This window comes from Bos grunniens, chromosome 17 (assembly GCF_055505025.1).
Source record: "Bos grunniens cultivar Pamir isolate PY7600 chromosome 17, Bosgru_T2T1.0, whole genome shotgun sequence".
Taxonomy (NCBI): domain Eukaryota; kingdom Metazoa; phylum Chordata; class Mammalia; order Artiodactyla; family Bovidae; genus Bos; species Bos grunniens.
The window spans coordinates 35705483-35722833 of record NC_141181.1 but is presented as its reverse complement, the minus strand read 5'-3'; the positions used below and the strand labels follow the sequence as shown (position 1 = coordinate 35722833).

At 34.5% G+C, this 17351-nt stretch overlaps 1 protein-coding gene across 15 annotated transcripts in view; it reads left to right on the top strand.

Annotated features, from left to right (window-relative positions):
* BLTP1 (bridge-like lipid transfer protein family member 1) overlaps positions 1 to 17351 on the top strand; it is a 195190-nt gene that overhangs the window by 112883 nt on the left and 64956 nt on the right. For 9 of the 15 annotated variants that reach the window (XM_086346895.1, XM_086346909.1, XM_086346903.1 and 6 more), the window contains exons 44-51: positions 410 to 568; positions 2557 to 2732; positions 5606 to 5781; positions 8180 to 8886; positions 9308 to 9547; positions 10050 to 10143; positions 12057 to 12107; positions 16187 to 16393. In XM_086346895.1, the coding sequence (XP_086203021.1) occupies positions 410 to 568; positions 2557 to 2732; positions 5606 to 5781; positions 8180 to 8886; positions 9308 to 9547; positions 10050 to 10143; positions 12057 to 12107; positions 16187 to 16393 (1810 nt within the window). The remainder of the gene's footprint in view (positions 1 to 409; positions 569 to 2556; positions 2733 to 5605; positions 5782 to 8179; positions 8887 to 9307; positions 9548 to 10049; positions 10144 to 12056; positions 12108 to 16186; positions 16394 to 17351) is intronic. The other 6 variants (XM_086346902.1, XM_086346910.1, XM_086346907.1 and 3 more) reach the window with 1 other exon arrangement.

Genomic DNA, 17351 nt, shown 5'->3' with positions numbered 1-17351 from the left:
AAAACAAAAAAAAATGGGACTTATGTTTATTCAGATATATATTTTGGATGCATACCTAGTCTTTTGTATGACAACTTATCTTTGAGAATGTTTTTTGGGAAGCTCTTCTGTTTAATTTGTTGGTGTCTCTTAGTTTGCATTTTTAAATTGTAGCATTTGCTGTTACTCTCAACCTAGGCATGGTGTGTAATGCTGTCTAGACCAGCCAAGAGTGAATATTCTCATTATAGTCTAAGTAAATTATTTATTAATGCCTTAATATCCAAATGCCAAGAGTATGTAGTGAGTTTTAAAGACATATGCAAAAGGAAGATAATTTAACCTGAGTTTTTAAAAATGATTACATAAATCACATTTTCTGCTCCTTAGTACATAAGTAATGCTATACTCAGTAAAACTTTATTTTCAGGAAACACAATGGCCTCTGATATGTTATCTGAACACCCCTTGTTATCTGAGCCATCATCTGTGAGTTTCTATAACTGGATGTCAAATGCTGTGGGTAACCGAGGAAGTGTGGTACAGGAGTCTCCTGTCACAAAATCAGGACACAATAGTCTCCCAACAGGTATTGAGCTATCATGTTATTTTACTTAACTGTCTAAGGGGTGCATGTAAAGTTTTAGTAAATGCTATTTTTCAAAGGATGGTTAAAAATATCTCAAAGGTTTAAGTTTACCATGTAGTTGAAATCGTCCCATTTACCTTTGATAATATTGCAGTTGAGAGAGTCATAAGCAGTAGCTCAGTGTTCTTGTGGAAAGGAAAATATGTCAAATGTGAGATATATAATTTAAAAAGTTTAAAATTTCCATTTAATGTGTCTGGTTTAATTTTCAAAGTACCAAAAGGAGATAAATGAAAAAATGCAAAGTATAATGACAATATCATGTACCTATAATATAGAAAATACTTTCAGCTTATCCAGAGTCCTCTGCAGAGTAATAACAAACATTTTTCTCTGGTGGCTTAGAAGGTAAAAAACCCGCCTCCAATGCAGGAGACCTGTGTTCAGTCCCTGGGTTGGGAAGATCCATTGGAGGAGGGCATGACAACCCACTCCAGTATTCTTGCCTTGGAGAATCCCCAAGGAGAGCGGAGCCTGATAGGCTACAGTCCATGGGGTCGCAAAGACTTGAACATAATAGAGCAACTAAGAACAGCAGTACATACTCTTTATAGTTACTTAAATATTTAATTAAATCTAAAGAAGTACTAAAAGCAATAAAGGAAGATTCTTGCCCTCAAGGAGGGAAACAAATAAGGAAAATTTATTAATTTTAAAGGGGTCTTTATCTTCCCTTGTGGCTCAGATGGTAAAGTGTCTGCCTACAATGCAGGAGACCCGGGTTCGATCCCTGGGTCGGGAAGTTCCCCTGGAGAAGGAAATGGCACCCCACTCCAGTATTCTTGCCTGAAAAAACCCCATGGATGGAGGAGCCCGGTAGGCTACAGTCCATGAGGTCGCAAAGAGTCAGGCACGACTGAGCGACTTCACTTCACTTTATAAGTAGCGGGAAAACAGGCAGAGAATTCACAAAGAAATACTGGTGGCTATTTCCAATAACATAAATGGAGTCAGTCCTTTCCTATCGTTTTCTATTTTTCTCTTATTTTTCCAAATTTCCTATATGTATGTATTATTTTATTGTCAAAGTGTGTATATATTTTTTAAAAGAATATGTGAAGTAGCCTTTGTTCCTAGTTACTTTGGGCAGCTGAAATTAATCTGTGTAACATCTATTTGGATCACTTTTAAATTCTATTCAGACAAAAATATGAAATTATGAAAAGTGACTGACAAATGACTACTCAGTACGTTTTATTTTTTGGCCATTGTGTGGACCACATTTGAATCTGCAACCAATTCTAATTCTGACTCTAGACGTGCAGACATGTACTAATTTCTAGTATTGGCCCTTGATTGAAGGAGATAGAAGGCTGGTTCTTCCACCAGCTCTCAGCACTTTCCTGCAGCTAATCTCACTACTACAGAGTTTAAATTTCAGGAGAGCCTAAAGGAACATTTCATCTCTATCACAAATCCTTTGCCTGACAGATAACAGATAACAGAAGTTAACAGAAGTTAACAGATAACAGAGTACAGAAGAAAGAAGTAGTGCCATTTTATTTTTGTTTTACCTTGAGAAATAATAGTTAGGAAGAAAATTAGATGTGGGGATTCTGTGACACTTGTGGTTTTTGCCATATAACCGTGCTCCTATCTATAATCTTGTTCCTCTGTGCAAAGCTAATGGGATATCAAATGCTTTTCAAAGTTCTTCTAGCCCTATAGTTTTATATTTTGGACTGACTGGCTCTAATACATACTTCATGTATGAAGATGAGTGATATTATTCTGAAAATACAGTTTAATTTCACTTTTTATTAGGGTCTGTAAAATAACCTGAAAATGTGGTTTTTTGCCTTCTCAATTTAAATGGTCTGGTAATACAATTATAATACAAGTTTCATAAGTTTACTTTGCTGTATCCCTTTATGTTCTTTTCATTTCCCAAGAATTTAGAATTTATTTTTGAATACTTACTCTTTTAGGTGTTGCACCCAATCTTCCTACAATACCCTCAGCCTCAGATTTCAACACTGTCTTGTCTAGTGACCAGAATACTTTGGACGGGACACATTCTCAGCATAGCACTAGTCAGGATGATGTGGCAGGTGTAGAAGAAGCCAACCAAGGTTTTCCTGCTGTACAGCTTGCTGATGCTCAGGTGAGCCACTCCATTTTTCCCTAACTATAGTGACTGTGTATTAGGCAGTACTTAGCAGTTGGAACCATCAAGTGTGTGCACCGTGGAATTCCATTGAAAATCTTTTTCCTTGCCTATCTGCCTAAAGCCTTCATGTAAAAAGGAGGAGCCTTTAAAAAGTACATGCTGCTGCTGCTGCTGCTGCTGCTTCTGCTAAATCGCTTCAGTCATGTCTGACTCTATGCGACCCCATAGACAGCAGCCCACCAGACTCCTTCATCCCTGGGATTCTCCAGGCAAGAACACTGGAGTGGGTTGCCATTTCCTTCCCCAATGCAGGAAAGTGAAAAGTGAAAGTGAAGTCGCCCAGTCCTCTCCGGCTCTTAGCGACCCAAGGGACTGCAACCTACCAGGCTCCTCCGTCCATGGGATTTTCCAGGCAAAAGTACATAGGTTAATTATAAATACAAATTAAACATATATAGATATTCATTAAACTGAAGAATAGTGTATAGTTAGTCTGCCTCATACAGCAACATTCTTGTTATTGGGGATAGAGACTGGCTAAATAATAGGAGTAGAAAGTTAAGTTTAATCATTTCCTACAGTTTTAAGTGCTCTGTGAAGGCTTGAGTGAGCAACGCAGAGGCATTGAAGATTTTAGAACAGAGGAATAAAGTGCCTGGAATTGTACATGTGGAAGTGTTGTATAGGTAGCGATGTGTTAAGTGGATTGAAATGGAGAACTAGAGATGAAAAGATGAGTTAATGAAATGGCTCATGAAAGTGGTAATGAAACTAATGGAACTCTTAGCTTAGGTGGGCATGCCTTTGATAAGGTAAAAGAGAAATACAGTGGAGGTCTTATTTAATTGACTAAATGTAGGGAGTGGAGAACAAAATTCCCCAAGGCAAATGGGAGAGTGGGAAATGGGTATTTAAAAGTGTTGTCTTTTCAGGATGAAGGAGGCCTGAGCGTATTTTTTATTTAGGACGAATTAAGAGAGTTCTACTAAAAAAAAAAAAAAAATGGCAAACTGATAGAGAAAGATTCAGAGAAGGATGAGAAGTGTTGGAATTTAGAGTCCTTTATAGAGAGAAAGAACTTTTTGACATAAAATGTACTTTTTCTCCTAAGAATGTTTGGGAAGGCAGTATGGACAATTCATAACTGTACTGGTTAGTTTGCAGGTTTACAGCCTCAGTTTTCTATCACAGTAGGAGGTGACTTACATTAAGAAATGTGTCAGGCACTTTTAAACTTTTTTGAGATTTATTTCTTCAGTACCTTGGAGTTGATTTTAGGGATTCTTTCACTTTTTTTTTTTTTTTTTTAAGAAAAAAATAATTTTTTTTTGTTTCGGCCTGGATAAACATTCATGGTATTTATTAGCATCCAATACACATTATTAGAGACAACTATACTATTTTACATATAAGACTCTAAAATTGACCAGAGACAGTAATATTAAGTAATACAATAAAAAACTAGGTAAGGTGATTTAAATATATGTAAAGGTTGGAGTGAAATTGAAAGAGAGCTCACCACAGATCCACAGAAGGATTACCAAATACTGCTGAGAGTCTAGATATTTAGAACCTCTTGTTGTCCTTATTAGCTTAGCTATAGGAGTAGAAGAGGATTAATCCAAAGCAGATGTAGCAAGACAAGTCTTGGAAGTTGCTGAAAAGGAGTTTAAGGTAAGATTATGAGAGAAAAAGGAAGTCACCTAACTTTGGAATTAAAGCATTGGTTATTTCCGTGGCCAGAGAAGCCTTTTAGGATGGTAATCTGGGATGGGAAAAGGAAAGAACTAAAATGACTGGTGGGTTTGCACGATTAACTAAGGGGCGTACAGATAACAAAGATTAGGAAGGATGGAGGATGGCTTGAACCTTGAAGAATGTTTCCTTTGGGATGAAAGAGCAAATTCAAGAAAGAGTAAACCCAAGAAAGCGTATGCCAAGCAAATATACAAGGGAGAGAAAAATTCTCCCTAAATTTCCAGTGTAGAGTGAATTGTCTGAATTCTGTCGTTCTAGACCTTCAGGCCTTCACAGGAGTAGTAGCCTATCTTCCCAAGCACAAACAAATGAGGTGACATAAAGACAAGTGAAAATGTAGACTGGAGTCTCACTGCAAAAATGGCACACCTCCATTTTGATAGATTTTTTTTAGGCTTCAGGAAAAGAGAATGTGTGGTGAAAAAGAGTTAGAAAGGAGTCAATGAATCAGTTTAGAATGTAGAAGAAGGAAAAGGAACCATGAGCAGAGAATGAGTAGTCAAGATTATTATTACTGATCTACTGTGAATACATAGAGTTGCTTTTATTTGGGTTAGCACTCAGTGACTATGAGGTTCAGTTAACTAGGGACTTAGCCAGAATGATGTATTTCCACAGCATATATGATACTTAAAATGTAAAAGTTCTTTGTCAGCAAATGTTAAATGACTTTTGCAACCAAGGGATGCCATTTAAAAGTAGATCAGCTATTAAAAATACAACATATAAAATGTTTTTATATTAACAGAGGAGATTGATAAGCTCTTTTCTGAACCTTTTATAGCAGATATTTATGGAAACACAGTAGATATCCATGCCTTTTTTAAAACAAGAAGTAGAATGCTTTAAACTAATTTTATTTTCCTTGTACTTTCACTCAAGCACAATCAAGGAACTTTGTGTTTATGATTAATTTGAAGATGGGTGGCACATAGTAGGTGCTCAAAAATACTAAGTTTTAAGTAAAATTAGAACATATTTATTATACAAGGCCTATTTTCCCCTTCACATTATAGTAATAATATGTACTGAGATAATATGTAAGAAAAATAGCCACAATAAATGTTGAATTATAAACTGAGCTAATATAAATGTGTTATATCTTTTAGGTTGTTTTCAAACCTCTTCTGAGTCATACAGGGATCCAGTCACAGGATGCAATGCCACTCTGCTACCGAATGTACTTCGGAGAACACCTTTCATTTTCAGGGACTTTGGACTGCCTTAGAGCAGATATTGTGGATTCAGACACGGCCAAAGAGAGAAAAGGCAAAAGAGCAAGAAGGTGTCTTGCATTATTATTGGTTATATGTAAAAATTTGTACAAAAGTTGTAATATCTGCTTTTTAACTTTGCTTTCTTCTAGTGCTTTATGTGGAAGTAATTTTAATAGCCTAAGGAAAAGATAACTTCCGCTTAACAGAAATAGTAGCCACGTTTTCTTAATAATTTGTTGATTTTATCACTAGGTTGTGAGACCTATTTTTAGGTATATTTTTGTAAGATGTTAGTACATGTATTTTGTTGTTTAATTGCTGAGTCGTGTCTCTTTTGCAACCCCATTAACCATAGCCTTCCAGGCTCCTTGTCCATGGCATTTCCCAGGCACAAATACTGGGGTGAGTTGCCATTTCCTTCTCTGGGGGATCTTTTCGACCCAGGAATTGAACTCATGACTTCTGCATTGGCAGGTGGAATCTTTACCAGTGAGCCACCAGGGAAGCCATGAAAATTACATGTATCAGGGTCAGCCAAAGCACATATATTGATACATATACTTTATTTACTGTTGTAGTACTATTTTATGATCTTATGGATTAATTTTATATACTATTCTTAGAATTTATTCCTGACCTCCTTTCTAAGTTGACTTGTAGCAGGTAGTATTTTCCATTAAGAACAGAGTAGATGTCATGTTGAGAGTATAGCTTTGTCTTTCTGACAGTAGTATGGTACCATAACAGTAACCAGGCAAGCTGAAACACTGCAGAAGTGACCTTAATGATTATTAAGATTAATGGGGAAAATTACCTTTGTTTTGTGACCTGGAAAAATATTTCTCAAAATATTAGTCTTTTACTGTTTATTATACATGTATAGGAAAATGAAAAATATAATAAAACTGATATTTTGTGCATACAGTTTAAAACATTAGAAACATTTGAGAATTAAAATGTTTTCTTTTTTAAAAACTAGAGGGTAGTTTGTATAGTCCTTGTCTGCTTGCATCATAGTAGCTTACAACACAGAAGGAGCATCTTTTCTGTGCTTTGGCAAATGTCATACTCCATTCTAAGCAGTTTCCAGTGTTTTACCTTTGCACTTTCAGTGTTGTAATATGTCTTCACTAGTTCTTTTCAGCCCCCATCACTTTCTTTGGGATAGCTTCATCCCTTTTGTCACGACCACATCTTCTTTGTGCCAGTAAGTTTGCCTTCTCTGAGTTCCATGAGCTGCATATCTAGAGTTTCTAGATGGAAGTGCCAACATTTTCATACTCAGTTGTTTTCTTTTATAACTCCATTAACTTTTTAAAAATTTATTTTTATTGAGTTAATGTTGATTTATAACATTATATATATATATATATAAATAATGTGTACAACATTCTGTTTCTATTCTTGTATACACAACAGCATGCTTGCTACCAAAAGATTAGTTTCCTTTTGTCATCATACATTTGAGTTCCCTTACTCGTTTTGTTCTCCCCTCCCTTACCTCAGCCCGTACCTCTCTGGTAACCACTACTCTGTTCTTTCTATCTGTGCGTGTGTTTTGTTTGGTTTGGTTATTTATCTTATTATTTGTTTTTTATATTTCGCATGTAAGTGAAATCATACTGTATTTGTCTTTCTTTTTGACTTATTTCACTTAGCATAATACCATCAGGTTCCACCCACGTTGCAGAGGACAAGGACTTCATCTTTTGTTATGCTGAGTAGTAGTCTATGTGTGTGTGCACTTGTGTGTCTATATTTTCTTCATCCATTCATCCATTGGTGGGCTCTTAAGTTGTTTTCATATCTTGGCCATTGTAAATAATGCTGTGATGAATATAGAGGTACATATATATCTTTTAGAATTAGTGTTTTTGTATTTTTGGAAAAACACCCAGAAGTAAGAAAACTGGATCATAAGGTAGTTCTAATCTTAATTTTTGAAGGAATCTCTATATACTGTATCCCATAGTGGTATACCAATTTATATTTCCCACCAACAGTGTATGAGAATCCTTTTTCTCCACATCCTTGCCCACACTTGTTATTTTTCACGTTTTTGATGATAGCTGTTCTAACATATATAAGGTGATATCTCATCATCGTTTTGCTTTGTATTTCTCTAATAATTAATGATGTTGAAAATCTTTTCTCATGTGCCTGCTGGCCATCTGTATGTCTTCTCTGGAAAGATACCCATCTATGACTGAGTGACTAACACATACCACCCATTTTTAATCGTTTTTTAAATTACTGAGTTGTATATAAGTGTGATTTTGACTCGACGTAGAATAAGATCAAGAAAGAAGACTTAAGGCCTAGTTTCCAACTTGTAAAAATAAGAAGTGTGTTGACTTAGAACATACTTCATCTTGGAGATTATTTTGCTAACAAGTTAATAAAAACTATTATTCTGGGGAAAAAGAAAAACAACCTTGTCGTTTTCTTTTTTTTCCACATTTTTAGGCAAGGCCATGTGAATCTTCCTCCACTTGAGTTCAAACCGGCATTGATGTTGGAAACCTTTAGCATCAGCGCTGTTGTAATGGAAAAATCCGTGTGCACCCCTCAGAACTCTACCAATGCTCTTTCTTTTCATGATCTCAATAAGCGTTATTATAATACTTTTCACTGCAACTTTACTATTTCCTGTCAGTCAATAAGCCAGCATGTAGATATGGCTTTAGTTCGTCTCATTCATCAATTTAGTACGATGATAGATGACATCAAAGCAACTCAGACTGACATTAAACTTAGCAGATATACAGCTGGATCAGCTTCCCCAACACCTACTTTCAAAACCAGAAAACACCGGGATTTCCGCTCATCCGACTTCAGCCGCAGTTCTAGGGGAAGTCTTAACGGTGGCAATAGAGTAAATAATACAAAGAACAAACGGACCAACAACGAGAATAACAAAAAGGAGTCTCGAAACAAAAATTCATTAGGAAGATCTGAAAGAAGAACTTCAAAAGTGTCTAGGAAAGGTTCAAAAGATGTGGTGGATCATATGACTATCCACATGGATGACTCTGATTCAATTACAGTATCAGAACAAAGCGAGCCTTCAGCCGAGTGCTGGCAGAATATGTATAAATTGCTTAACTTCTATTCACTTATCTCTGATCCAACAGGAATACTGGAAAAATCTTCAGAAACATTTGGACCAGCAGGTAATGGATATTTTTATATTTAAAAAATCTGTTTAGAACAACAATAATGCTAAAAAAAAAAAAAGGTTATTCACCATGTATTCTTGTTGTTGTAAGAACTGGATAATTGAATGCATAGAATTGGCAGTCACCCAAGGAGAGAGAATAGTGATGGTGATCAGATATTCTACTGCCCCTTTTCCCATCCTTTCTAACTTTTACACAGTCAGCTCTTAAAGAATTCAGACAGACCTGCTTTCAAATACCTGAGTCTCCTATTTATTTTCAAATATGACCATGGGAAAATGGTGGAAATTTTCAAAAATTATTTTGGTGGAGAAGAGGACAAAGAAGGCTAGTTTGGAGTGTAAAGGAAAGAAAAACAAGGTAGCATCCTTCCATTTTGCAGTATCTAAGCCCACATATTTCCATTTACTTAAAGGAGTTCGGAGCCCTACAGAGCCGACATGTAAAGTTGTGTTTGAGAATGAACAAGACAATACTAGTGTGACTAAGAGGAAACGTAGTTTGGTAACTGCTGAACCTCAGCATGTTACTCTGATAGTGTTTGGGATTGGCATGGTGAACCGCACACACCTGGAGGCAGACATTGGTGGGCTAACAATGGAATCGGAACTGAAGAGGATTCATGGCAGTTTTACACTTAAGGAAAAAATGAAAGGTATGATGACATCCTGATACCGGGGTGCCACTTTTCTGAAGAAAGCCAATGCCATGTCTCATAAATTCCTACGTGGTGATTTTTCTTCAGAAAATGGAACTTCCCATTTATACGGATCAAGAGTGCTAGTGTATATAGTTTTTTTTTCCTATTCTTAATGGTTTAAAATTTTTCTAAATATTTTGTGCTACTAGTTCTGAGATTTAAAATGTCTTTGGACTATTTAATGGCATTAGGCTCTTTAATGCATGAATGGCATGGTAAACTACATATTTTGCATTATTCCAGTTTTGACACATAACACATATGTATATGTGAATGGATAGAAAAACCTTCAAGGAAATTTTTTTTTAATTTGTTCTGGAATAGTTTAAATTTCATTGTACCTTTAAAATTATCTTTTCTCACTGAATATATTATGGATGAAATGAAATTTTAGTATGAAGTGCAACTAAATTTCCAGAATTCATAGTTGGTTTTGTTTCTTTTTTCACATTTTAAGATGTTTTACATCAAAAGATGACTGAGACATGTGCCACTGCTCATATTGGTGGGGTTAATATTGTGCTGCTTGAAGGGATTACACCAAATATACAGTAAGTGTGTTGTCTTTTTAATTATTAAAGTTGTTTGTTATAGTATTATAGGAAACTTAAAATTCATTGGATGAATCCTGTACCTAGTAAGACTTGAGATTTATATAATATTGACAGATACTGTGCTTCTATCACTAAGAATATCACCAAATGAATGTTTTTTCAGAAAAATTATTTGCTCCCTTTATAAAATTGGTTTACTGCCAGTCCTGCCACCCTAAAAAACTGACTGCCAGTACATTTTAAGATTGTGTAACAGGAGAAATGATTACAGTGTAGATTTCAGTTAAACATATAAGATGCAAGAGCTCACATAACTCAAATAAGTAAAACAAAATTATAATCAGAAAATAGTCTCTTGATTTTACTAACTAATCATTGCCCAGTATTCATGCTGGGTTTCAAAACTTCATCTTGCCATTTTTTCATTTAAATAATTTAACAATAAAGCCTATGACACCCTCCTCATAGTATAAATAAGCTTTCTACAGTGAGTATACCATTCCATATTGCTTTCTTTTGACTCTTTGCTCTCACCTTTTCAATGTTCTTTTTGTGTATCTGTCCAAAATTGTTCTAATAATAATTACCTTTACACATGATATTTAGATCACTAATTAGTTATCAATACATTTAACCATTCACTTTGCTCATACACTTGGGAATATATACCTTCATTCCTAACTTCCTTTCAGTGGAACAGTTTTATGCTATAACTCAAATTGTATTTTGATAATTTAGTCAGATTTTGAGAATTTGCTCATTTTTAATAACTAGTTAATGTCCTACTATTGTCCCTTAAAGCATCTATCATGCTAAATACTGACACAATAGAGGATCTAGTTCAATGTTATAAAAATTAAATATTAGTCAAAAATTGACTCATTACAGGTCTATTCATGACATTTCATACATGGGTAATATGATGACTGTCTTGGGGAACATTTCCTGAAATGGATGTGTAAATCTTGCTGGGGCAGTTATGACTTGTATATCTAGAACCAAAGAGTGTATTTCATTATAGCTGCTTAAATGGTCCCGATCACATTTCCTAAGCTGGCTTTCTAAAGACCAGAAATTCCAGTAGTTGTGAGATAAGATATTTTCTGACTATTCAGAATGGGAGGAAGGGTATTATTATATAATAATTACAGTCTAAAGGAGCATCTATTGTGGACCTGGAACCTCATATACATTATTTAATCCTCACTACAATCCTATTAACTGGGGCGGTTTTATCCCCACTGTTAATAAATAAATCGAGATTCAGAAAGATCAGAGTGTTTTCCTAAAATGCTTAAAGTCACACAGTCAGTAAGAAGAGGTGCCTGAATCTCCACACCTTCTCCCTCACTATGATGCTTCAAAGAAAGTCACCACAGACTTAGGTTTCATGATTCCTTTGTTGACTCTGAATTTAAAGTATCGTGGTTACTTTAACCTATTCAGAAGTACAACAAATTTCTTTAAATGTCTCCTGTGTTTTATTTACTCCATCCTCTCAATACTCTTATCTGCATTAGCTAAGAGAAGGCTTCAAATAGTCTCTAAATTTGCAAAACATATTTATAAAATACTTTTTTAAGTATTAGTTGATATTTTTTTGTCTCTAAAAAAAGAGGTCAAGCCAAGATCCCTTAACTTTTTCATTAAAAAAATAAAACTGTATTTATTACTTGCTACCAAACTCTAATAGTATTGATAAGACTTTCTGAATTTATTCTTTGGGTTTTCATTTCTAGTTTCAATTAAAATGAAATTTCAAAAAAGTTGAAAAAGTTCTTCGAGTGAAAATTTTTAAAATGGGAAATAAAAGCTTTCCAGATGATTAGTCATATTGTAACTAATTTATGCATGAATGTTTATTTGCTTCCTTTTTGTTTTCCTGCTTTCTCTTGAATCTTCATCTGTAGACTGGAGGATTTTCCTACATCTCCTACAAGCACAGCCAAACAAGAGTTTCTGTATGTCATTATTATTCTTTTCATGGACTTTGTGATTAACATTGTATTGGATAGTTTTAGAGATAAAATATTAATATTTAGATTATCTGCATGGCTGTGAATTATGTAGTTAGTTATTATTTTGTGGCTTTAATATAGATCCTTTCATAGATTATACAGTTTGCTAATATTCATGGAAAACACACAGGTAAGAACTGCCTTTTTGGTAATTCATACCTTCTTTTATTGTTGAAATATTCAAAATTATAGTTGTATGTTGCTTTGAGCTCTTTTAAGACCTGTTAATATTAAAATTTATATTATCACAAATCCTCATTAATATTGGTTGTGATAATAGAAGCTGAAATTTTTAACTTTGCAAGAGAGTTGACAGGTTTGCAAAACTAATTATTAAAACACTAATATATGAAAATATCTACATTGCTCATCCTTCTAATTCTGTCTGTAATATGTAGAGAGTTTGCTCTGTTGTCAAATTTTATATGTGTCTTTTATACTGTATATACTTTAATATTTTTGATTGGCTTGATTTTACCTATGTATATCTGATATTTTGTGGTAGTGAGCTCTACCAAGCATTACGTATAAATATTTGTGATGTAAATCTTAACCGCCATGACAATTTAGTATGTTACTTAGCACTGATTATTTATTTGAACATTTTCTATAAAATTCAAGTATGCTGAATAAATTTAGTTGAATCTGCATATTTTGTTCCAGGCTAGTAAGATTATCAGTAACTGGTGAGATTTATTTCACTGTGTATTGATAATAGGCCATAGACAAAATATCATCAATTAAGAACCCTTTTTTGGGATTATCTGTGATCTATATCACTTTATCAGCCAACTAAAGTACTAATAAAGAATAAATACACTAATACTAAATTAGAAAATTGATTGTTTTTTGGAAACCACTCTTCCGTATTAATATCATGTTAAAAGGTATAGGAAAAAATAGCGATTTCCACTTTAGTATTTGTAATAGCTAGAGATTTATTGTTTCTTTTTTTATCACTGAGTTCTCTGGATGTATAACAAAAAATAAGCATGGCTTTAGAAAGGATGCTTTTTAATGACTGAAGATCACATCTTCATCCACTCAACTAACTAGGTTTTTAGGTTACAAATTATTGTCTGCACACTATGTTAGGTCTTAAAGATTGAACAGTAAGCAAATGAGAGGTAGTTCCTGTCATAATATCACTTTATAGGCCTACTCCCTCCTTTTTCAGGCCTCCTGCTAGGAGAGTTAACATATAAAGTACAATTGCCAAATACAAAAGACAGTTCCAGTGATTTTTAATAGATAACTAGACAATATGTGATCATAACACTCTCTGTCCCCACTGTAGAGATTTTCAGGCAAAACTGAGTTGAGGCAGGCAGCATGGGTCAGGGTGCCTTCCTTTTCCTGCCCCTAAAGTTTGGGCCTGAATGGTCAAGGAAGTAGGGTGGAGATAGAGATAATGAGGACCTAAATTAAATCCTCAAATTCTTAACCTGCATGGATAAGCGTGGCTGGTCTACCTATAAGGCCCTATTGTCTGGACACAGGAAGAAAAAGAAGATGAGGAAAACTTGCCTCATTAGACACCGTGGTCATTATAACTTAGGTTCAGAGTGCATCTAGCAGAACTTTGTCAAATAGACCAGCATTGTCAATGAATTCTCAAACCAAACTTCTTGGTCACTTGCTGTGAACTTTTTGCATAAATGTGGCATGCCTGGCATGCTACAGGTTTTTATAGTCATCTGTTTAAAAAGACTTTGACCACTTCTTTCCTGTGTAAAAGTTTACTACATGTTTTATGATATAGATTAAGGCACAGCTCTTTTAAGAGTTAAAATAGAGTTATGAATAGTTAATTCATTTGGCAGCTTGTAAATTGTTTAATTCCACATTCTGGGTCTCCTTACATCTTTAACACGTACAGTATGACAAGAGTTAATCAGATTCTCTGCAGTGTGTGGTTCAGTTTGATCAGTTTAGAACTATCCTATTGTCTAGCTCCAAGAAACATTACTCACACTATAGTCATGGGCATCATTTATGTAGCCTCCAGTGTGAATGATGCCCTCTGGAGTTGGGCAACACAGAGTCCTTGAAGTTCTTAACATCACAGTTTCCACTGGTAATACCACAAATCTGCAGTAGCAAAGTAGTCAGCACTTTCTATTCTGACATTTGGTGTATAATTGAAAATCAAGGGTTGTGTATAGGCTACTATAATCAAAAGTAACATTTAAGGAGACTTCTATAGATTATAAAGTAAAATAGTAAGATGGGTGTAGAATTTCTTGACTGTCATGATGACAAGACTTCTTTGTAAATTTATGCTTAGTTTTATTCAATGCTGCTAAGTCGCTTCAGTTGTGTCCGACTCTGTGTGACCCCATAGACAGCAGCCCACCAGGCTCCCCCATCCCTGGGAGTCTCCAGGCAAGAACACTGGAGTGGGTTGCCATTTCCTTCTCCAATGCATGAAAGTGAAAAGTAAAAGTGAAGTCGCTCAGTCGTGTCCGACTCTTAGCGACTCCATGGACTGCAGCCTACCAGGCTCCTCCGTCCATGAGATTTTCCAGGCAAGAGTATTGGAGTGGGGTGCCATTGCCTTCTCCAAGTTTTATTCAATAAGTGAATGCTATTCACAAGTATAAAGTCCTTTGAATTTTAGCATCATCTAAGTGTTTTGTCTTATGTTGAAATTGATTTTAAAATGGAATCATTTTATTATTAGAATAGTTAAGATTCAAAATTCAGTAACTAGTCAGCATTCTAAAATCTACCATCATTCTGGTTAGAACAGTTCCATAGATTACTTTTTTCCTTTCTCTAATCAGTGATAGTCTTTGAAAGTGGTTTCCTTTGAAGAAGAAGGCAGATATAGTTCTGTAGTAAACATTTTTGAAGTTAGTATAATACCTGGATTTCACTATCTGTAAATAATCAAAACTTCTGATAGAACCACTCTTAACGCTTCTCAAGATTTGTTCTAATATAAGTTAAATGTAATGCATTGATTCCTTAGGTCCTTGAGACTATAAATAAATTGTCAATGAATCCTTTGTAGCCTAAGTAGAGATAAATATATGTGAACTGATCCGTAGTTGATATGAAATTTGCACTTTGTGTGTTTTGCTTAATCTGTTGTCAAGTATCCTTTGCCCATTTGAAAGATAACATTTATGTTAAGCTTTCAATTTATGACAGGGCCTTTAGTGGTGTAGTTCATTGACATGAACCTTTCTGTTGTATGTGTCAAGACTGCTTCATCGTGACTTTTACATACATGATTTTTACAACATGCTATCTGTGGAATCTCACAGTTGTGTTGAGTCATTCTTCTGCTGTACTTCTTTCTGCTCATTTATTTCACAAAATTCAGTGAGTGTCTGCCATGTTCAAAGCATTGTTCTAGGTATTGGAAGGAAAAAACAAGAAACCAAGAAAGACAGTATTTCTATTTTATATTTGTACCCGTAAAACTTACCAATTTTTAACTAAGTAGTAGTTACTCTTTATGAATTGGACTTCTATCATTTCTTTGCCACTCACTGAAAATAAAAAAAATGGAAAATGCAAGTTGAATTTCATCTTTCTCATTAATTTCTTTTAGCTTATTAGCTGATTATAAGATTAATTTCTTTGACTGATTAGATTTTAAGAGGTATAATGGTGTTTTTCTTCCTTTTGAAGTTCAGTCTATATTTTCTTAGTGGTTGTAGAGATGCCTGAAATAAGTTGAAGAAAAATGGAGTTCTGAATGGGGAAAAATAAAAATGGAATTTTGTGTTGTATATGTGTAATATGTCAGTGTTCATTCTCTTCCATATGAGCACAAAGATGTATTCTTCTGGAAACTCTTTATTAAAGAAATAGAATAATATTCCATACAAACAATAAAATGTATGTCAGTATTTTTAGAAGATATTATTTCTTCAGTATGATTTAAATGCATGGAAAATCTTATTTACTTCAATAAATGATTTAAAAGCATTTGTCTTGCTCTCAAAATACATTTTCAAAATTTCTCTTTATTTGACCATATTTTAATGATCTTCCTTCTCTATTAATAGAACTGTAGTGAAATGTAGTATTGCCAAGTCCCAAGCCCTCTACAGTGCCCAGAGGGGATTGAAGACTAACAATGCCGCCGTGTTCAAAGTAGGAGCTATCAGCATCAATATTCCCCAGCACCCTGCCACCTTGCACAGCATGATGGTTCGAAGTTCTCACCAACTATCTAAGCAGATCTCAGATCTCATCAGACAGCCTTCTACAGCGTAAGTTATTTATTCAAGTTTTGTGATTCTGTATAGTATTTCATGTCATTTTTTGCTGTGTTAACAGTAGTTTGGAGGAAGACAGAGGTTACATTTAGAGTAGTGACTTATGGATAGTGGGGCGAGTGAAAAATAGCTAAACATGATTGTGGAAGAATCATATTGAAGTGTGTGTATTATTGAAGTAGTGTGTTACAGATGCAATTGTCAATCTTTCATATTACATCAGTAAAGCTTAGGAGAGCCTAAGGATTAGTGGACATTATAAAGGGGTACTACTAAAAGGCAAACTGAAAAATTCTAGGACTATAACAATCTTTATTTCCTTTAATTTCATAGAAATTTGTGACTACATAGATTTATAAAGTTGCAGGTCCATTCTTATGTCTCGTGCATGGTTTTGTGCTGTCCTTCATATAAAATTCTTGTACATGGTTCAAGGAAGGATTTGATAGTACTATTTACATATTTTAAAAGGCAGTGAATGGGACTTCTGCAGAGTAACCTTTAGCCAGGGTTTGTACTGCTGAGCTCTTTTCCTGGTCTCCAAAGCTGTAACTAATGAATAACTAATAAAAATTTAAGTAAAAGGTAAAAGTTTGCCTTGTTACATTTCCTTTTTTCCCAGTCTATAAGGCAGAAAGACATTAGTGTGTTTTTTGATGGTGGCTTAAAGCAGTGATTTTTTTTTCCAGTTTGTTCTATCTAGATCTTTAAATTCTGATGTAGTATTAATTCATGTCTAGTTGATTAAGTAGTAATAACTCACATGTTTTTCCTGTCACTGGAATATGAAATCCAGAATGTATATATGAGCCTTAGTTATAAAATTCTCTAAGGAATTTTTTCTTATTAGAATGTATTGGCAAACAGAGTGAAGTAGTTAGAAAAAAAAAAAAAGACTTGAGTCAAACTACGTGTGTGCTCAGTCTCTAAGCCATGACCAATTCTTTGCAGA